General features: G+C 37.9%; 1 protein-coding gene across 1 annotated transcript; it reads left to right on the forward strand.

The window, feature by feature from the left end:
- Positions 1-9,611: 9,611 nt before the first annotated feature.
- LOC114291252 (peroxiredoxin-2) lies at positions 9,612-22,409 on the forward strand. Its single transcript, XM_082909112.1, is given in 3 exon segments — positions 9,612-9,766; positions 21,347-21,426; positions 21,941-22,409. Coding segments are annotated over 3 exon segments (489 nt in total). The 3' UTR covers positions 22,195-22,409.
- The last annotated feature ends 1,526 nt before the right edge of the window (positions 22,410-23,935 follow it).

Consider the following 23,935-nt stretch of genomic DNA (forward strand, 5'->3'; position numbering starts at 1 on the left):
TTGAGATTAAAAAGATTTATTAATATAGAGATTTGGGACTCACCACTGTAATTATTAAATTTGGAGATAGTTGTAATATTGTTTATTTTGGAGGTAATTAGAATATTTGGAGGATATTGTACCATTTGGAGACGATTTTGTAGTTATTATTTGTGGGAGTAAAACTTGTATTTTTTTTTTTAGGCTATTTTAGTGTATTTAACGACCTGGGAGTGGGGCGTTACAACTTCGCCACCCTACGCAAGTACCAAATGAAGCTCAACCCAGAGAAGTGCGCCTTCGGCGTAGGATCTGGGAAGTTTTTGGGTTTTATGGTCAGTCAGAGGGGCATTGAAGCTAACCCTGAAAAGATCAAGGCCTTGATCGAGATGCAGTCACCCAGAACGGTTAAGGAGGTTCAAAGACTCACTGGCCAAGTTGCAGTCCTCAACCGCTTCATTTCCCGCGTAACAGATAAGTGCCTACCATTCTTCAAAGTTCTTCGGCAAACTTTTGAATGGACGGCTGAATCCGAAGAGGCTTTTCAACAGTTGAAGCAGTGCATAGCCAACCCCCTCTCCTTTCACAGGCAATCACAGGCGAGCCCCTCTTCCTCTATTTAGCCGCATCAAGCACCGCTGTCAGTGCAGCTCTTATCAGGGAAGACGGTTCTGTCCAACGACCGGTCTACTACATCAGTCGGGCCCTCAGGGGAGCGGAGCAGAACTACCCACTGTTAGAAAAATTGTCCTTGGCCTTGGTCACCGCCTCTAGACGACTCCGTCCTTACTTCCAAGCCCACTCCATAGTGGTCCTCACCGACCAACCCTTGAAGAAGGTCATGCAGCAACCAGAACTTTCCGACAGACTCATGCAATGGTCAGTGGAACTCAGCCAGTTTGACATCTCTTACCGGCCTCGAACAACAATTAAGGGGCAGGCTATCGCCGATTTCATCCTGGAATTCACTAATCCTACCCCAACCACTGCCTCTCCACCCCCACCAGCTCCAATTGAGCCAGAAGACCCTCATTCTTGGACTCTCAACGTCGACGGATCATCTCGCAGGGAAGGTAGTGGGGCTGGCCTCATCCTCACCGCTCCTGAGGGTGGTTATTTCAAATGTGCTCTCCGTTTCTTGTTTGAGGCCAGTAACAATGAGGCCGAATATGAGACATTGATAGCAGGTCTTTGCCTAGCCAGGGATATTGGTGTCAGCCACGTCCGAGTGTTCAGTGACTCCCAGCTCATCGTCGGACAGATCACGGGAGAATTCGATGCCAAGGAGGACACAATGCGGGCTTACAGGGATATTGCATTTTCCCTGGTTCGCCTCTTCAATACCTTCCACATCAAGCACATTCCTCGGGCGGAAAACTCTAAGGCAGATGAGATGGCTCAGTTGGCTTCCGCAGACCAGTCCAACCTCAACCGTGGTGTCCGCCTCGAATACCTATCCCACCCCGTCATTTCCCCCGACCAGCCCGAAATACAATTCTTCCAAAATGAGCCCATCTCTTGGGCGTCGGACATCTTGCTATTTCTGACAACGGGGGAACTTCCAGACGACCAACAGCAAGCAGCCAAAGTCAGGGCCTGGTCGTCCAATTACATCCTCGTCAGCGGCATTTTGTACAAACGTGGTTTCTCACGCCCCTATCTGCGGTGCCTCAATCCGACTCAAGCAACCTATGTGATGCAAGAAATTCATGAGGGTATCTGCGGCAATCACTCAGGCAGCAGGTCCTTGGCCCACAAAATACTTCGCACTGGATATTTCTGGCCTACTCTCAACCAAGATGCGACTGACTTCGTGCTCAAATGTGACAAGTGTCAGCGTTTTGCCAACATCCCCCATGCTCCTCCTACTGAATTGATCACACTTTGCAGCCCCTACCCGTTCGCCAAATGGGGGATCGACCTAGTTGGTCCTTTACCCACCGGCCAAGGCCAGACCAAATTTGCCATTGTCGCCATTGATTATTTCACTAAGTGGGTAAAGGCAGAACCCCTTGCCACCATTACCGAGCGGAACACAACCAAGTTCATCTGGCAGTCGATCGTTTACAGGTTTGGCATCCCCCAGGCCATCGTCTCCGACAACGGCAAACAATTCAACAACGCCAAGTACAGGAAGTTCTGTGCAGACCTCCAGATTCATCCATGTTTCTCTTCCCTCGGTCATCCCCAAGCCAATGGCCAAGTTGACGTCACCAACCGTTCTCTTCTGAAGATCGTCAAAACCAAACTAGAAGCTGCTAAGGGACTTTGGGCTGAGGAACTACCAAATGTACTCTGGGCTTACCAAACTACAGCTCGGACTTCCACTGGGAAAACCCCTTTTCCGCTTAACATACGGCGCTAAGGCGGTTATTCCGGTGGAAGTCGGTCTGCCTACTTCTAGGGTTTTACATCCGGATCCAGCACTAACGGAAGAGCTTCGTCGGGCAGACCTGGACCTAATTGAAGAACTCAGAGAGACCACTGCTGTCAGACTGGCCTCATACCAACAGAAAATGAGAACACACTACAACCGCAAAGTCCGACCAAGGGAGTTCGCTGTAGGGGACCTTGTCTTGAGAGAAGCAACTCTTGCCACCAAAAATCCGACTGAGGGTAAACTGGCAGCCAATGGGAGGGACCTTACGTTATGCAAGACCGACCACGTCCGGGCACCTACCGACTTCAGGACATGGAAGGTCGAGACCTCCCCCACCCGTGGAACGCTGAACACTTGAAGCGCTACTTTCAATAAATTCCTACTGTTGTATTGCTCAGTTGTTGTATTTTCTTTTTGATGCATAATGTAAACTTTGTTCGACTGGACTACACTGTCCATGACAATAATTTTATATCTCAGCTATCTGTGTGTTGTCTCAATAACATTTTCATTTGCAACACTTATTAACAGCCTCAGCCAGACTGAGCACTAAAAGCCTCAGCCAAACTGAGCACAACAAGCCTCAGCCAGACTGAGCACAACAAACCTCTGCCAGACTCAGCACAAAAAGCCTCAGCTAGACTGAACACCAGAAGCCTCAGCCAGACTCAGCACCAAAAGCCTCAGCCAGACTCAGCACAACAAGCCTCAGCCAGACTCAGCACAAAAAGCCTCAGCCAGTCTGAGTACCACAAGCCTCAGCCAGATTGAGCACCAAAAGCCTCGGCCAGACCAAACCTCAGCCATCCTAAGCATAAGAAGTCTCCGCCAAGACCGAGCGCCATAATTTCAGGTTCAGACTGAGTTACTTACAACGTCAGTGAATCATAGCTTAGCCCCAACTGAGCACGCATGCAGGGCTCGGTCAAGGCCACCCATGCAAACTTCATGCTTGTGGAATTAGTAGACACACTTAGTCACAATTCCAGCTCCAAGTCTTTACACCACTCTTTGCTCAGTCAAATTCCAAAGACGTTCTTACACGTTTTCTTTACAAGTCAGGTTATTTTCTTCTCAATCAAACTCTTACAAGTGAGCCTCTTTCCTTACAAGCCAAGCCTCACTCCATAAACCACTAACCTACTTGAGCAGTGTGGCAAACACAAACTTATAATTCTATTACATTTTAAATTTCACTCTGCATTGAGGAGTTCCTAACTTTACTCTGCATTGAGTTTTTATTACAAGTTCAATTTCACTCTGCATTGAGGAGTTCCTAACTTTACTCTGCGCTGAGTCTTTATTACAAGTTCAATTTCACTCTGCATTGAGGAGTTCCTAACTTTACTCTGCATTGAGTTTTTATTACAACTTCAATCCCACTCTGTCTTGAGAAATTCCTAAATTCAGTTTTTGTTACAAGTTTAACTCTACTTTACACTTTATAATAATTCATACACAAGCTCCACACACAAGCCACCATTCTCATCCATTGTAGATGCACAAGCACAAACAATCAAATGCAAAACACAACTGAAATTTTATTTATTCACAACTTTGTACATAAGTTCATTACAGCAATTCAAAAAAAAAAAAAAACAAACAAACAAACAAAACAAAACAAAAATAACCACACAATGTCTGTGCAAGGTCTTCTTCGTCTTCTTCAATTACTCCTCTTCGCTGGACACAAGGTCTTCTTCTTCAATACCCTCATCCAGGGGGGTCTGGGCCACATCGTCGTCGTCGATTTTCACATTACTCGGGTCCAAGTCTGGGAACAGCTCCTCAGCTTTACGCTTGAACATCTTCCAACCGCTGTCCCAGAACTCAGCCATTTCGTGTTTATAAAAGTCTGACCGCTGGAAGCTCTCAATCACTTCCGACTCAGTCCTACCTCCAGCGGTCGTCCTCGATGGGCCTACCCCCCCAGACTCCTCCCTCGCCAAGCTGCTAGCGACCGCGGTATCAACTGCCATCTGAAATTCAGCAGACCCCTTGAACTGATCCACTGCTGCAACGCACAGATTGGCGTATGCCGCCCTTTCAGAGGCTGCCTTGGCCCTCTCTTCGTCTAGATCCTTCTGCAGGGTCGCCCTTTCAGAGGCCGCCTTAGCCTTCTCTTCTTCCAACTCCTTCTGCAGGGTCGCCCTTTCAGAGGCTGCCTTGGCCCTCTCTTCAGCCAACTCCCCCTGCACGCTCACCCTCTCAGAAGATGCCTTGGCCCTCTCCTCCTCTAACTCCTTTTGCAGGCCGTCCCTCTCCTCCATTGCCTTCACGCGCTCGCCCTCCAGCTCCCTCTGCAAACCGTCAATCTTCACATCTGCCTCATCCTTCTGTTTTACCAGCTCTTCATTACTGGTCATCGCCTCTTCATGCCGTTCGAGCGCGACTGCGCAGGCTTTTTGGGCCTCCTCCAACTTCCTCTGCTCGCCAGCCAGCTGGAACTCGAGCGACACAACCTGGCAGCATTCGTTCTCCAGCTCCAACTTGACCGCTCGCAGCTCAGCGTGGGCACTCTCCAAATTTACACTCTCCTTCTTCAACCTTGCAAGTTGAGCCTTGGCCTCATCTGCCTTGAGTTTTGCAGCCCCCGTCTTTCTCAGCAGAGCCCCTGCTAAGGTGGTTACCTCTATTTGAGCGGAGCATAACCCCCTCAGCAGCTCAGCCTTATTGAATTTGGCTGCTGAGCGCAAGGTTGCCTTTTCCACAATCCCCACAAGGCGATCTGCTCCTGCCCTGGCTAGGCCCTCTTCTCCCTCCAGCCGCCCAGCCACTACGCTAGCGTGGTAGATCGCAGTCGTCAGACTGACCCCCCTTCCTTGGGGCGCAAGACCGCCTTGGGACTGTTCTCTTCCCCTTGGCTCAGGGCCTGTTGCCCCACCTTCTGCTTGCACTTCGAGGGCGACCTTCGCGACCCCTGAGGCGATCTCCACCACTGCTGGGGTGACCTCCACAACCTCCAATGCTCGGGTGACCTCCAACACTTCTCAGGTAGCCACCCTTCCTAGGGTCTCCTCCACTGCCCCCTTCTCTGCCTCCTTGACCATAGGGGTGTCTTCCCCCTTAACCTTCGCCTTCTTCGACCCAGGCGCATCTGTAGCCCCCTCAGGGGCACTTCTCTTCTTCTTCTTCTTCTTCAGAGCCTCCCCTTCCTTGTTCACCTGCTCCTTCACAGGATCCACTAGGGGCTGTCGTGGCACAAAACTGCTTAAGTCCTTCCCCCCCAGCGGCTTGGGGCGCGGTCGGATCCTCTCCCACGCAATCAGCTTAGGCGATCAGTTTTCCTGCGCCTCCTTAAATTTCATGGCCTTGGCCAGCATGGCCCTATCCTCAGCCTCCTGCACTTTCCTCCTTGCCTCCAGTTCAGCTTGCCCCACATCTCTCCCGCTTGGCTGAGGACCCAACCCCGCTGCAAACAAGGCTGAGGGTTGAACGAGTTCGTCCCACCTGACCCCCTTCTTCCCGCGCCACGCCTTCGCCCTCTTTATTCTCTCATCTGCTGCTACTCCCAGCTTTGGCTCCACAGACTTGGTGGGCACTTTCCAAATGGTGCACACTCCAACCCCTCCACTGGCAGACACATAGAACCACCGTGGTCTCCACCCCTTGATCGACAACGGCAGCCCCGCAACCATCCATTTCCCTGCTACTGCCTGCAGAGTGACCGAAGTCTCTTGCTGCCCTGAGGTCTTGTAACATACGAAGAATTCATCTACTGTCATGGCCGCCCCTTCGTTCGCCTTCGACCACGCACTTGCACAGGCCAGTACGATCTTCCACGCATTGGGCATTAGTTGGCCCGGCGCTACCTCCAAATGATTCAGGACATCTATCACCACTTGCGGCAGGGGCAGCCTCAGTCCTCCCTTCAATGCTTCCTCATAAAGGGCAAACTCCCCTGGCCTGGCGTCGGATGGCCTCTCCGTTGACATCAGCAACAATAACTCTATTTCAGCAGGCACCTGGTATTTTTCGCGAATAGCTTCCAAATCCCCTGCAGTAACCGTTGATTTGTCAACCTTTGTGTGCTGGTGATCTGGTTCCACCTAGCTGATTGGCTTCGGAGCTGCCATTACGGTGGAGACATGAGATCGTACCACCGGCTCACCCACCCTCTCCGTTTGCCTCTCCGTCCTATACTGCTCCGCTAACTCCACTGCATCGTCATCACCAAGCGGATCCACCCTGGCATTCGCAGCTTCTTCTTGGGCCATTTCTATGGTATGTCTGCAAATCGCTTCAGATGCGGGTACAAGGAAATCGAAAAAGTGTTGCAAAGGTGTATCATAAGCAACAAAGAAGTTAACACTTGGGATGTTTTGATTTTTTGCAAACAAGTAGGTGAATCGAATAATCCCAAAAGCCCAAGGCTTACCCGTATTCCAAGGGTCACAATTAATTTTCTCCAGTTTGAAAACTTTTCAAAACATCTGCCAAAACTGTCTTTTCAACACCCATACCCATATTCAAAGGATAGTTTAATATTTTAAATCAAAGGATAGTTTTGGAAAGTTAATATTTTTAAAATGTAATAATTATACTACCAAAAAAATTGAGGGCTGCTATTAGTACCTACCTAGTTTTTTTGGATCCTCCATTTCTTTGAACCCCCACCCTAAACCCCAAATTTTAATAAGATTTCTTTGAACACTCTACGTAATACCAATTATACCCATACCCATATTCATAATATCATCACACCCAAGTGCACACCCACCTAATTCTATACACCCTCTTTTCTTTTTCTCTCAATAAACGATAAACGATTGAGAGACAATTGAGAATAACAAACAATTGAGAGACAAATCGACTACCCCTCTCTTCTCATTCTCTCATAAACGAAGTCTCTTTCTCCTTGTCACTGTGAACAATGGTATCTCAATCTGAAATCTCTTCGGCTGCCTCTTTCATTTTCTCTTAGATAACCTTCAACTCTCCATCACATATTATATTTTTTTTGTTTATTTCGGGGTAAAAACCATCGATATAGGGGGTTTTAGAGGGACAAACCCCTAGAAAAATAGAAATAGAGGAAAAATCCTACAAAATGGAGTTGTTTGGCATTTTAATGTTGAACAAAATGTTTATGTTCAACACTATATTACTAAACTAAATGTTATTGTTCAGCACTATATTATTGAACAGAACCTTAACAATCAGCAAACTAGTATCCAACCGAAAACGATCCAGAATCGTAAATGTAAAATAGATAAATTTACCAATGCAATGCCAACCTCATCAGAGTTATTGTCATCGTCCTCCATTGCTCTATAAGTATCAACGAATGGTGAAAATGATCACAAATGTAGAAACTCAGAGCCAATAATAGGATTGTTTGCAACGTTAACTAATTTGAAACACCGAATACATTTGACATCACCAAACAAAACGTTAACTAATTAAGTGGTTTCAAATATTTTTCATTGAAGATGAATACGTGGGTTTAGAATGATGATGAAAAAGAACAGGGTTAGGATTTAAGTTAGTAAGAAATACGCATAGATGGGCATGGAAGTGGATGTACAATATTGTAGAGTGTTATTCTAATTATTTTCATTTGGTAGGTAGGTGTTCCATTAAAAGTTGTCCTTTAATGTAATTTTACTTCAAGTTATAATTGTAATTACAAAAAAAAAAAAAAAAAAAAAAAAAAAAAGTGAGAATTGAGGGTCCAAAGAAATTAGATAGGTATTAATAATAGCACTAAAAAAAATTAAGATTTCTCAAAAAAAACTAATACTTTGAGATGAAAGAAATAATAACTTTTTAAATTTTTAACAACACTGCAACTTCCCAAACAACACCTAAAATGCAACAATTTAACAATTATTTTTGGGTTAATTACAAAAAAACCCTAAGGATTCACGCATTTTTTTACTTTAAATCTCAGTATTTTAATTTTGAAAAATTATATCTTAAAATTCTATTCGCATTTTAATTTGTCTCATCCGTCGATCTCCGTCTGTGTAAGATAACAGAATGAGTTTAAAGTGAAAAATAGTAAATTTTAAAATGAAAAATACATGAAACTTTGAGTTTTTTTTTTTTATTTTTGTGTGCATAATTAACCATTTTTTTATAATTAAAATCACTAAAAAAAAGTTAATTACAAAATAAACACCAAAGTTTCATATATTTTTCATTTTAAACTTCAATATTTGTCACTTTGAATCTTCTTCGTTATCTTATACAAACGAAAATGGACGGATAAAATAAATTAAAACATGAAATTTTAAAATTTAATTTCTCAAAATTGAAATATTGAGATTTAAAATTTAAAAAAAGAGAAGAAAAACCACACACACCCACACAAAACCCTAAAAAAATTATTTATTTATAGATTGGTGTGACAATTTAACTTTGAGAAAAGGAAAAAGGATCAATCTTCCTTAATTCTCGCGGCCACCTCCCCCATTAAGCAGGCGGGACCCACTTTCCAATTTTTCCAGCGATCATAGCCGACTCTGGAGCATTTTGGATATTTTAGAAAGATGGTTGAAAATTAATTTTTTAATTTTTTTTAATTATTTTTTACTATTTTATATGAGAGGTGATGTAATTAAAAATAAATTAAAAATTGATTTTTGACTTTTAACTTATATTCCAAAAAATGGGCCATAAAAAGTCAATCTTTTGACTTTTTAATTTTTTTTTAGTCATATCAAAAAAATAGCTTTTTATCGATTTTCCAAAACACCACTCCAATGTCCCCCAGTTAGGCCTCATTTGGAAACAGGCTATATTGGTAACTTTTTGACTAAAATATGAGGTAAAAAAAATTTGTATTTTTAGAATGACTTTTAAATTTTTTATGAAAAGATGTGCAAAAAGTAAAGATAAAAGGGAATCTTTGACTTTTTAGTATAGATTATAGGCTTTTTGATTTTTTTTAATAACATTTTGACTTTTAGATTGAAATTGTTACATGGCAAAGGAGATCTCAAGCAAATGAAAAATGCTAGTAACTCGAATTTGTGTAACTCAAATGATTTGAATGTATCAAAACAACGTCTTTTTACCCTCAAGATGATGTCATTTTGAGACATTCAAGCCATTCGGGTCATGAAAATTCGGATTATCAAGCATTATTGTTAAGCAAATTATTTTTCCAAACACACATACGTTTTGTATGTATTGCATATATATATACACATTACTATATGACTGCACTCTGCAGTAGTATCTCAGAAGACAGAGAGTAGTGGTTGAGAAATTAAACAGAAAATCACACCATAATAGGAAAGATCAGATGGCTCCGATAGTAGTTGGCGATGTGATTTTAGGCGGTAAGGTCTCATACTTGGACGAGAAAGATTAGCTCCAAAACGTGTCTGTACACTCCATCATCGCCGACAAGAAGGTCGTTCTCTTCTCTGTCCCCGGTGCCTTCACCCTTATTTGTAGGTATTTCTCTCTTTCTACTCTATCTGGTTCTCGAGAAACCCCCGAAAATGATGTTGAAATGGTTTATTGCAAGACTCTACAATGTTGTTTTATTTCCTCTGCTTTTCAAGAACGATGCGAGTGTATGATTAGACTCGGACTCATTTGGGAACCAAATATTTTACTAAAAAATTAAAAAATTATAGTTATTATATTATTTTTTTATTTTTTTGTACATTTTTTAATAAAAAATCAAAAAGTGTTTGATTTTAGTTTTCTGAATTCAGTTTTTTTTAAATTGAGTTTTTTATTTTTCATATTTTTTTTATTTTTAGTGAATATTTTTAAAATTTTAAGCAATTTTTTTACTTTTTTAGATACACCTTAATTAGATATATCTAAATAGTAAAATATTTGTAAAAAAATATTTTAAAAAATTAATAAATACACAAAAATACGAAAAATGTATTGAATTTATATATATATATATATATATTTGTATTTTTGATATTTAGTAGATTTTTTAAATATTTTTTTACAAATATTAAACTTTTTAGTGTATTTATGTTAGGAATGTCTAAAAATTAAAAAAAATTACTTAAAATATTAAAAAAATTCATTAAAATAAAAAAAAAATGAAAAAAAGTAGAATTTTTAAAAAAATAAATTTTGAAAATTGAAATCACTAGAGTGAATTTTTTTTTTTTTTTTAAATAATCTGTTCTCCAAAACGAGATTGGCCCTGTTTGGTAGAACTATGGGAAAGTGCTTATAACTTATGTCTTAACAGCTTATAGCTTATATGTAACAACCCTCATACTGTTTACCGATTAATGACTGATTGATTATCGATTACCATCGATTACCGTTAAACTGAATTGATTATGACTGATAATTGGACTGATTAAAAGTACTGAACTGACTGACCGAAATTGAAACTGAATTTGATGGATACATCTGTTTGAATTACATTTTATCTGTTGACTGTATGTTTGATCTGTTCATGACTTATGTTTAAACTGCTAATTGAAGGCTTTATCGGCGGCCGAACCAGGAATTAATTGATTTTTTATGATCCTCATAATTAATGTGATGTTATGGTATAATTATCTGAAAGCTGATTAGGTATGATTAAATTAGATTAAAATAAGTTGATTGGCCAAGTATGACTTATTTACCAAACTAGCCTTGTAGTGGCCCACTACCTCAAACCTTTTGAGGCTTATTACACTTAGTGCATTTGATTAAAACAACATTTCCATCAGCTCTTTCCCTTGACTCAACCGACCAAGATAGAGAGGGAGAGAGAATTGAGTTGATCTTGAGCTCTACTTTGTGAATTGCTTGGAGAGATTGAAGAATTGATGTATAGACTCCATAATTGAACTCCTAATCTTGCATTGGAGACCTAAGGTAGAGTAAGTACCCTCTTGCTTATCTTGTTCTTGCATGATTCATGTTAAAGTTGAGGATTGAGCCATGTTTTAGTTCATACATGTTGATATAGAGCATAATTCATGCATGCATGTTTGAATTGATGAGGTTTGAGTTGAATCCATGGTGAAATGGAACATGCATGTTCATAATTTTGTAATGGTCCATGTTTTCAACTTGTTTTTGGATCAATTGGCTCTTTAGAGCATCAAATTGGAGCTTCAAAATGGTTTGAATTCATGCATGTTTGCATGTTCATCTTGTGCTTGAAAAATGGTTTAAATTGAGTTTGAATTAAACACCCTTGGGCTTTGATTTCTTAAAATTGAGCTTTGAAACATGTTATTCTATGTGTTTATAAATGTTTTCCAGAAAATGGGCCCAAGGGGATTGGTTTTGATGCATTTGAATGTGAATTTGAGCTTGGAGGTGCAATCTGGAATTCCCAGATTCTGCACTTCCGCTCGAGCGGGGGAAGTGCCGCTCGAGCGTGGAATCCGAGCATCCAGCATCTCTCTGCACTGTTTTACAGTCCGCTCGAGCGGAGGATTGGGCGCTCGAGCGGAGTCATGTCTCAAGCTCGAGCGGGCGTCGAGCGGAGATTTCACCCATCCAGTACTTTTACAGTACGCTCGAGCGGGAAAGTTGACGCTCGAGCGTGTACCTTTGTTGCATGACCGCTCGAGCGGGGAAACCTGCGCTCGAGCGGGACTCTGTTTTTCTGAAAACCTTGAAATAGTCTTCTGATCACATTTTTGCAGCCTCATTCCATTCTAGGCATTCTTAGGCCTAGTTTAAGACATCTTGTTGAGGATAGATGTAGAACACACCGAGGCATTAGGGGTTAAATTATGTTATCTCCCAACTGTGTAGCTTAGTGTGTGTTCAATCTGTTAACTGTGTAGGGTTGGCGACTGGGGAGGCGTGCTCTAGCATACTGTAGCCCAAACTCTGTGAGTAACAACTGTGTAAAGATATGTTCAAAATGATTATCTTTCGAACAATTGAACCGTACTGCTTTCTGAACTGTTACTGTTAATTAAATGAATATATGTCCTCTATTCTGAACTGTATTGTGGCATCCTTAGCAACTACTGTTACTGACTGTTACTGTTACAGAGATCTCTGTCGGTTCCCTCGTGGAACCACTACTGTTTACTGATTGATAGCCATCATTACTGTTCGGTCTTTAAGACCTACTGTTTACTGCTATGCTAATGGATGTACCACATATGATTGAATAATTGTTCTGACTAAAAGACTGAAGTATTGTTTAATGAACTGATTTCGTTACTGTAAGGACATTTCATTCATAACCCCTTTACGCATTATGTTATTCACTGGGCTTTAGCTCACTGTTTATATATATATGTAGGTGCTCAGCCACCAGATCGGAGCTAGGAGCGTGGGTTAGACTCCAGTTTTGTCAAGCCAGCCTTTATGCCTCACTGCGAGGTTCCGAGTTGCCATGCTATGGCTTTGGGGTGTCTTGTTTCTCCCCCGTCTGTCTCCGTACTATTTGGTTTACTGTATAGACTGTCAACTACTAACTGTACTGTTATCAAGGGATTTAATCCCTGTACTGTGTGACTGTAAATCTTGTATAGACTGTACTGTTTGTATATGTGAATGCTTGAAAAATCTTTTTGGCATACAGACTGTCACAGCTCAATGGACATTATTCATTTACTGTTTTGGCTTCCGCCAGGCCCTGTACTCTGTTTTACTATACTACTGTTCTGCAAGCCTTCGGTAATCTCGGATTACTGGCTGGTTACGGTGCTAAACCCATAGGGCCGGGTTTGGGTCGTGACATTATAACTATAAATATAAGTTGATTTCTGACTTATAAATTAAGCTTCTCCTGCCCCACTCAAAGAATAAGCTGATTTCTGACTTACAAAAAGTTATAAGCTGCATTGTTAAGCTAAACTAAACACATCAAAATAGCTTAAATTAAGCTGAAAGCTGAAAAAAAGCTGTACCAAACAAGGCCATTAGCTTGTTTTGACGTAAAAAAATATTTTATTTATTTTTCATTGTTTAGTTAAATAAAAAGGAAGAAAAATATTTTTTTTAAATGACTAGTTTTTATAAAATTAATTATCACTCATTAATTTTTTAATATATTTCTAAATAAATATCTAACCCACTAAGAAGTCTAAAATATCATTTTATTAAATTAAAATTTGTCTGTTTTGCAAAAAAAAAATATTTTGGTTTCAACGGTCAACCAAACGCCAAAAAATAAAAATAAGAGTTAATTGTTCAAAAGTCTTATTTATAAATGTTATGATAGTTCAGGTTTATTTAAGATTTTTTAAATCAATAAGTCCTATTTAGTAAAATTGATAATATTATCAGTTTTTTTAATTTTTAAATCTAAGAATATTATCGATTTTGCATAGTAATGTTCCAAATAATTGTTTCACTAACTAATGGAAAAAAAAAACAGAGCATGAGATTAAACGTTTCTGTCCTTCTACTTATTGGCTTGATTCAACTATCTAATAAAATTGAGAACATTAACAATTTTTTCTAGTTTTAAAACTGAAAAAATTATCAATTTTTTAATTTTTAATTTTTTGTTTTTTTCAGTTTTACCTATCAATGTTCCATTATTATGCTCCTTTATAGATACAAAATTTTTAATTTTGCACAAAAATATAATTCAATTTTTTCAAAAATATTTATATATACTTTGCACATAATTTTTTTTAAAATTTTTTCAATTTAAAAGTTGATATTTTAAAATTTTGAAAATCAAAATAAATGTTAAATCATCATATTCGTTTATGGATAATCATAAATAATGAATAATCATTATTTGAAAGGTAATTCACTATTAAAAATTTAATGGGACTTAAAGGTCCAAAATATCTTAATTAAGACTTAATGGAGTATAAGGCACAAATTATGACTTGTAGATAAATGTCCCTAAAAATATAAATATTTTCTCGTGTAAAATCAATTTACAACAATTGTTTGTGTGTGTGTGTGTGTGTGTGTGTGTGTGTGTGTGTGTGTGTGTGTATTTCACGTACGGAGCCTTAACTTAACATTGTCCCTAAAAATAAAATATTTTCTTTTGTGTAAAATCAATTTACAACATATACATATATATATATATATATATATATATATATTTCATGTTTGGTAGATGAGAAATTTGATGGTGAAGAAATGAAGTTCGGAATCTAGTCTTACGAAATTTAACTATTTGCATTGAAACAGGTGGTTGTAATGAATTTCTGAATATCTCTGTGTAACGGCTTGCTGGTGAAAAAAGTGTGAGATTGTTATTCATTGTTGGGGGAAATAGCAATGAATTAATTCTGAGTACCGGACTACTGCATAAATTTGGATAGAAATTTAAAAAGTTAGGAAAAAATGGTTGTGTGAAGCTATATTCCATCCACCTTTTTCTTTTAACGATCAAAATTTCTATTTAAATTCACGATCCAAACATTCATGATCCAAACACAGGCAAAGAGAATGGGAAAATAGATATGGGGGTTACAAACTCTGAAGCATGGATACTTTGAAAAATATGTCGTACTGGTACTGGGTATTTACTGACATATGGTACCTCGTATGGTACTCTTGCATACGTACCGAGTACACGAAACACATATCCAAATTTTTTCCTTCTTAATTTTTCACGTATCCAGATGTACCTAGCATATACCCAAGGTATACCGTATCTCAGTTGAAACAATATTTTCTTCTATTACAAGGATAAAACTTCTGTCACTAGACTTCTTTTTTATTTTTAATTTTATGCTTAGCATAATTTTAAAATTAAATTATGATTTGTAAGTTATTTAATACATTGTTATTTTATTTTGATTTATACTTTTAATTTTGACATTAAATGTTAATTATAGGTTGGATCTTAATAAATTAAATCATTTAATTAATTTTTACATTATTCTAAATCAAAAATAAATATTTTTTTACTAGCGTACCGAGCCATACATGTACCCTACTTTTTTTAGATTTTACCGTATCAACGTACCCGTATCGTACTAATACCAATATTCACACCAGTACTCGTGCTTCACAGGTTACAAATAAGCAAGGCTTATAGCTGGGAGTAAAAAGCGAGGAAGGGGAATAATGGAGATTAAATTAGGGGTGCTCAGCTTTGATACTGAATTTGGTGAAAGTTGAGGAACTAATGGTTGAAATGCTAATTAAATTTTATTCAGTTTGTATTTGATTTATGGATTTAGATAGGTATTTGAAAAGGGTAAGTAATAGAAACATCTCTGTTGATGATAATTACAAATAAAACATCAGAAAACATAAATAATAAAAATTACAATAACTATTATAAGGGCTAAGACGCGGGAAATTCGCTCTCTTTAAGGAGATTCAAGCCGTCTGCAGTTAGGCAAAGCCTCGCACAGGTGCAGCAGAAAAAAACCTTGACTTGTCCTCCCAAGATATAACAGTCCGACTAAGTCGTATGGTTAACCAATACTGTACAATTGGCTGAACCCAAAACTATACACATTCACCCTTTTTTATTTGCCTGATAATCTCATAAATAAGAAACTTGAGCTACCAATACGAGAGGTGAAAGGCACAATTTATAGGAGTTGAAAGCTTGGTAGACAAGTTCCCTGGAGGATTCTTGGAAGTTGCTTAGAGGATAAGTATAAGAGAGGAAGCTTTGTGAGAAAGTTCCTTGGAGAAGACTTGGAACCAAAGAAAAAGGCTTGACTTAGGCAAAGACTTGGAGAGAAAGAAAAGAAAATCAAACCTATAACACATTATAATATTAAAATATCTACTAACATTTCCCCACCTATTTTAATATTATAGGTAGCAAAATCTGAGATTATTAGGCAAAGAATGATATTATGTATCATGGTAGGTGTGCTCTGCATTGAACCTCTATTAGTGAAACAATAATATCTACTCCAGAGCCAATAGTATACTCAGTATTGAACTATGACTATTTAACGGAAATAAATAATTATTGCACACACATAATATTCCAGGTGTTCACATAAGCTTTAAGAGCCAGCACATTACGGCCTTGTGCGATCCCAAGATTCATGAGTGTGTTTGAGAATTAGCCCAAATCTCATAGGTAGCGGCCCCACTATCACACTCACATAGGTGAATTCTGTCAAGGGTGCTCCTGTAACTATGACACCCCACTCAATAAGAGCTACAGAAATTCATTAAGAATTTTTTAATAACTCAACCTCTACAACGTTACAGGATAAATGCATTTACATCATAGGGATGGGTAAAAAGTAATTTAGTGCATTTCTCACGGCCATCATATGATCTTTTTTCTCATGGAATCCAATTACAGGATCTCTGATCCCTGGGTTGAGTATCCTCATACATGGCTCCTGCTATATTCAATGGGCTTCAACCCCATTCCCCTCGATGTATTCCAAACTCTATCTCTTGCTAAGGCCTTAGTTAATGGATCTGCAAAATTATCACCAGATTTAATAAAATCCACATTTATGATGCCATTATTCATATAAAATCTCACAGTACTGTGTTTTCTTCTGATAGGTCTGGATTTACCATTATAATAACGATTATTAACTCGACCAATTGCTGCGATGCTATCACAATGAATCAATATAGATGGAATCGGTTTTTCCCAACAAAAGATTTCATTTAACAAATCTCTCAACCAATTTGCTTCTTCACTAGCTGTAGCTAAAGCAATAAGCTTAGCCTCCATTGTTGAATTAGCAATAATGGTTTGTTTTTTCGATTTCTAACTTATAGCACCACCTCTCAATGTAAATAAGTAACCAGTGGTTGATAATGAATCACCTAATAAGGTATTCCAATCAGCATCATTGTAACCTTCAAGTACTGCAGGATACTTATTATAAAACAAGCCATATTTTATGATACCAAATAAATATTTCATAATCCGCTCAATGGCTAGCTAGTGATCACTGCCAGGCTTGCTAGTAAACCTGCTAAGTACTCCAATTGCATGGGCAATGTCAGGTCTAGTACAGTCAGTCGCATAACGCAAGCTACCAATCATACTAACATATTCTTTTTGATTAATTACATCCTCATCATTTTCAATAAGAAATAAACACACATGAGGATTGAAATGAGTAAGAACATGCTTGCACTTTTAAAAATTATATTTTCTCAAAATTTTCTCAACATAATGCGACTGATCAAGAAATATACCATCACAAGTTTTGGTAATTTTTATTCCCAAAATATAATTAGCCTCACCAAGATCTTTCATATCAAAATGGCTACTAAGCATATTTTTAGTTTCCATGATGATATGCAAATTAGAACCAAATATAAGTAAATTATCCACATAGAGGCTAATAATGACATGTGAATTCTCTTCAGATTTATAGTAGATGCATTTATTACATTCATTCGTTTTATAGCCATTCTCAATCATGCAGGAATCAAATTTTTCATGCCACTGTTTAGGGGCCTGTTTTAAGCCATATAGGGATTTAACTAACTTGTACACTTTGCTTTCTTGACCAGGTTCCACAAAACCCTCAGGTTGATCCATATAGATTTCTTTACCCAGGTCTCAATTTAAAAAGGCTGTTTTAACATTCATTTGATGAATTTTTAAATCATGAATTACAGCCACTGCAATTAATAATCTAATGAATGTAACTCTAGTAACCAAAGAAAATGTATCAAAAAAGTCAAGATCTGCTTGTTGTTTAAAACCTTTTGCAACAAGCCTTACTTTATATTTATCCATAGTTCCATCCATATTAAGTTTTTTTCTCAAAACCTATTTACAGCCAATAGTTTTACAACCTGGTGGTAAATCTACTAATACCCAAGTTTTATTGGATAATAATGATTTCATTTCATCATTTACAGCCTCGTTCCAAAAAACAGAGTCAGGAGATGCCAAAGCTTCTTGTAAAGTTAACGGAGTTTCCTCCACATTAAAAACATGATAATCAGGGCCAAAATCTTTTTCTAATCTGGCTTTTTTACTCCTTCTAGGTTCAAAAACTACAGTATCTTGATTTTGTAAAAGTGGAGTAAAGAAAAAGATTTCAGATAAAATATTTTCTTGACAATTTTGACCCCCACCATTTTTAGATTTAAAAAGAAATTTTTCTTCATGAAAAATTACATCACCTGATTCAAAAATTATTTTGTTTTTAATATCAAAAAATCTATAGGTTGTACTATTTGTTGCATATCCAAGAAAAGCACAAGTGGCAGCTTTCACACCTAATTTAGGTCTTTTAGGGTCCACAAGTCTAACAAAAGCTAGACAACCCCAAACCCTCAAATATCTCAAATTTGGCTTATGTCCTTTCCACAACTCAAAAGGTGTAACTTTTATTTTTTTATGTGGCACTCTATTCATAACATAACATGCAGTTAAAATTACTTCTCCTCACAAATTTGAAGGAGCACCTGTTTCAATTAGTATAGTATTTGTTAAATCAGTTAAAGTTCTATTTTTCCTTTCTGCTACACCATTAGATACAGGTGAATATGGTGAAATAGTTTCATGGATTATTCCCAAAGACTAAGCAAACGAGTTGAATCCAAAAGATTCATACTCCCGGCCTCTATCACTTCTATATCTTTTAATCTTTTTACCGAATTGATTTTCAACTTCAAGAAGGAATTCTTTAAATTTTTCAAAAGCATCACTTTTATTTTTCAACAATTACACATAAGTGTATTTTGAAAAATCATCACTAAAAGTGATAAAATATCTATTTCCACCACGTGTTAAAATTTCTTCAAATTCACATAAATCAGTGTGAATTAATTCTAATAATTCAGTATTTCTCACCACACTTTTATGAGGCTTTTTAGTTATTTTTGTTTGACTGCAAACTTCACATTTCTCAAACTTATTTGTTAGTCTGGGAATTAATCTTAAACTACTCATGACTCCCACATATCGGCTATTAATATGACACAAACGAACATGCCAAAAATTCATAGAAGACAACATGTAAACAGAAACATGTGTTTTCTTATTCTCAACATTTAATTTAAACATTCCATCACAGGCATACCCTTTCCCCACAAATATGCCTTTTTTAGTGATTACATATTGGTCAAATTCAATAGCCTGCTTGAAACCAACTTTGTTTAGCAAATAACTCGACATCAAATTTTTCCTCATAGACGGTGTGTACAACACATCTTTTAAAACAAGCATACGTCCAGAGGTAAAATTCAACTCAACATCCCCACACCCGAGCACCTTGGTTAAACTGGAGTCACCAAGCATAACAATCATCTCCTCATTAAAAGGAGTGAAATCTTTGAACCAATCTTTATCATAACAAACATGCCTATTGGCACCAGAGTCTGCCCACCACCCTTCGACAAATTGAACCATAAAAATATCTGTAATCATAGCCATAAATGGTTCCTCAGTAACATTAGCCTGTGGTTGAGACTGTTGTTTCCGAGATTTGCAAGTTCGAGTAATATGCCTATTTTTGCCACACACAAAACATGTCACATTTGTCAAATCTTGTGAAGGGGGTTCTTGGTTCCATTTCTTTTGCCTCGGGTAATTTTTATTTTGTAGCCTTCCAACATTTTTCCAAATTTTCTTAACTGGCTTTAAGTGATTATTTTTATGAAATCGACCTTTAGGTAAAGTATTTCAAGAAGTTAAATTTATCTTTGCAGTGGAATGCCCTTGTGTCATAAGCTCATATTGTCCTCGTGCTTCCTCTTCCACCCGAATCCGTGTGATTAGAGTCTCCAAGGACGTCTCTTTTTGTTTGTAACTCATTGACTTCTGGAAACTCCCTCCAAGATGATGGTAGTTTGTCAACAATACCTGCTACAACAAGATTGTCTCCAATTTTGATGTCTTCAGATCTAATTTCAACCACTAGCATCTGAAAATCTTGAACTTGCTCCACTACTGATTTTCCATCTATCATTTGATAGCGGAAAAAACGGCTTGCAGCATATTTTTTAGCGCATGCCTCTTCAGTGTCATATTTATTCTGCAAGGCTTTCCAAAATTTCTTGATAGTGTTGTAAGTAGTATCATAATAATCATAAAATTGATCTGAAAGACAATTCAAAAGATAATATCGACATTTATACTCATCTGTGTTGTATTTCTCAATTTTTTCAAGATGAACAGCATACTCCTCGTCGGCCATCTCTTCAGTGGGGACTTTGTTCAGATTTTTCTCGGTCAGGATATAGGCCATCTTGAGGAGACTGGGGTAGAAAAGCACATTGCATTTCCATCTCTTGAAATGGGCTTCCTTGAACCGAAAGGGCTTGTTGAGATCGCCGATATTCTCGTTGAGCTTCTCCAGTACTGGCTCCATGAATTTTTGCTACTTGAATCTCCTTAAAATTGTTGGTGATAATTACAAATAAAACACCAGAAAATACAAATAATAAAAATTACAATAACTATTATAAGGACTGAGGTGCGGGAAATTCGTTCTCTTTAAGGAGATTCAAGCCCTCTGCGGTTAAGCAAAGCCTCACACCAGTGCAGTAGAAAAAAATCTTGACTTGTCCCCTCCAGGATACAACAGTCCGACTAAGTTGTATGGTTAACCAATACTGCACAATTGGTTGAACCCAAAGCTATACACATACACTCTTTTTTATTCGCCTGATAATCTCACAAATAAGAAACTTGAGCTACCAATAAGAGAGGTGAAAGGCTTAATTTATAGGAGATGAAAGCTTAGTAGACAAGTTTCCTGGAGGATTCTTGGAAGTTGCTTGGAGGATAAGTATAGGAGAGGAAGCTTGGTGAGAAAGTTCCTTGGAGGAGACTTGGAGGCAAAGAAAAAGACTTGACTTAGGCAAAGACTTGGAGAGAAAGAAAAAGAAAACTTAGAGGGAAAGAAAAGAAAATCAAACCTATAACACATTATAATTTTAAAATATCTGCTAACAATTTCTTTCCAAATCCATCATGCAAACACAGTCCAAGTGTTAACTTATATTAACATAATATTTTAACATATCAAGGATTGAAGGTGGGTAAGGATTCTCATTCTTATCCTTTTAGACTAAATTCAATGCAAACAGATGATTTCAACCTTGGAAGTTTTGGCTCTTTCATCTTTATACCGATGTTTCATTATACTGTTTGCCATCTCACTTGTATTTCTTGAATTCTAATTTTTTTTAATTTCTTTTGGATGGTAGCTTGAAGCATCTACTGGGTTTCATTGAGGAAGCAGAGGAGCTGAAGTCGAAGGGTGTCGATGGAATCTTGTGTCTTAGTGGTACCTTTCTAAACTTCAACCTTGTATTTTGTTGTCTTCTTGTCTAGCACAATAATTGCACCATTCCTGCAACTCTGAAGTTGTTTACCTTTAAATCCTTTTTAGATTTGTTTTTCCCCACCGAGATACTCAACAATCTGTTCATTCATCGCACAAGTAAATTAAAAGCCTCGGGTAAAATGCTTGCTGTAACCCAACAAATGAAGTACATTACATAAGTCTGTTTTATGGATTCCCATTCAGTGACTTGGCACTTGATGTTCCCCAAATGGGTACTATCGGGGTGAGGTGAATTTAATAATAGACGTTTGTTAGCATTCCAGTCTTATTCTTTTCAGGCCTATCCGAAAGAGAATCCAATCCTATACAATGAAATTTAGGCCAACATGTATACAATATAATAGTATCCGTGGCAGTTTCTTTTATGGTATCGGCTAATCAAGATACTCAATTTACTTAATCTGTATCTATTTCTACAACTGAATGTGGTGGTGGGTTGTGCTCAATTTGGCAGTGAATGACCCACTTGTGATGAAGGCGTGGGCAAAGACATATTGTGAGAACAAGCATGTTAAGTTCCTTGCTGATGGTTCTGCAACCTATACCCATGCTCTTGGGCTTGAGCTTGACCTTGTAGAAAAAGGACTCGGAACTCGCTCTCGTAGGTTTGCTTTATTGGTTGATGATCTTACAGTGAAGGTTGCGAATGTTGAATCAGACGGAGAGTTCACTGTATCCAGTGCTGATGATATTCTTAAAGCTCTCTAAATTGGCTCTTCAACTATTCCCTTTTTGGTCTATGACCTCCAATCTGGGTTTTCAAGTAGTATGACTTTTGAAGTTTGTTAAGTGGAGCTTGGAGGAAAACAATATCGAACAAGTTTACTATTATATTGTTATTTTGTTATGAAAATTGCAATTGAACTTCTATCTCTGCATCATAATATATATATATATGGAGAATCAAATATGTTAAATTTGAATTTTCTTGCCTAAAACAACTTGTTTCTGTCATTTTTGCAAATTTGCCTCTCCTCGTCAGAGAATGTTTCTTTCGCAAGAGCATTGCACCACAGATGCATTGGCTATGAATGTATTAGCAACCCCCTTTATGAAAAAAGGTTGTAACATCACCGCTTTTAAATGATAAAGTTCGTCCCTTTTGTATTTGTTTAATTTTGAACTAAAAAGAAAGAAAAAAAATGTTGGGATATACCTCTTTATTGGAGTGTGGGACCCAATTGGTTTGTTAAAGAGTTTCAATTTGACTTGCTTTAGGTATAATATATTTTTATATATTATATTTGTGGAGATCTAATTCAATTTAGATACAATTAGGGTTTGATTCCAAAACCCAAGATTTAATAATATATATATTCAATATATATATTATTTGGTTTTTAACACACAAAAGTGAACGGCGGCTGCTACCTGAAACATATTGCCTCGGTAATAGTGCCTGGGAATTTGACAATTGGGAAAGACAAATCAAGAGTGCTTGATTTGTTCAAGCTTTGGTTTTCTTTGTGTGGAAGTTGATTTGGTTCGTTATTTTGGGTCTTCTTCAACTCTGGTTCAGAAGATTTTGGTTCTTCTATTTGGTGAGGTCTTTCCTCTTTGTTTATTTGTGATTATTTGGAATTCACCTAAGGGTGATTTTGTGAGACCATTAGTGTCTCGTTTGTAATCGTTTGGAATTATTTGGTTGATAGTGGAATCGGATTTCGATCCCGTGGACGTACCTTACATTGAGGGAACCACGTAAAAATTCTTGTGTTACTTTTGATTTAATTTTTTCGCATTAGTTTTTATTCCCATTGATTGATTTACTTGTGGGGAATCACATCGATTTTCCCTAACAACTGGTATCAGAGCTTACGGTTTATTTGGGTCTATTTTTTTGTGTAAATCAATGGAGGGGAATGTGGGTCGTATGTCTAGCTTCAATGGAAGCAATTGGGTAACTTGGAAAACTAAAATGGAGGACCTATTATTTTGTAAAGATTTATATGGACCCATTGAGGGTGATTCTGGCAAACCCGAGGGTATGAAAGATGATGAATGGAATAGGCTTAATCGAAAAGCCGTTGGTGTTATCCGTCAATGGATTGATGACAGTGTGTTTCATCATGTTGCTACTGAAACTTCAGCACATGATTTATGGAAAAAATTAGAGGGCCTTTATGATAGGAAATCAGCCACAAATAAAGCTTTTTTGTTTCGTAAGTTGGTTAATTTAAAATATAAAGAGGGCAGCCCTATTCCGGAACATCTGAATGAAATAAAGAGTATTGTTAACCAACTTGCTTCTATGAAAATTATTTTTGATGATGAGTTGCAGGCTTTGATGCTACTTAGTTCTTTGCCCGAAAGTTGGGAGACTTTGGTTGTGACAGTTAGTAATTCAGCGCCCGATGGAGTTGTCACAATGGGCCAAGTCACTAGTAGCCTGTTGAATGAAGAAACTAGAAGAAAATCAACGGGTTCCTCTCATTCGGAAGCATTCGTT

This window comes from Camellia sinensis, chromosome 15 (genome assembly GCF_055761805.1).
Source record: "Camellia sinensis isolate YWXY chromosome 15, ASM5576180v1, whole genome shotgun sequence".
Taxonomy (NCBI): domain Eukaryota; kingdom Viridiplantae; phylum Streptophyta; class Magnoliopsida; order Ericales; family Theaceae; genus Camellia; species Camellia sinensis.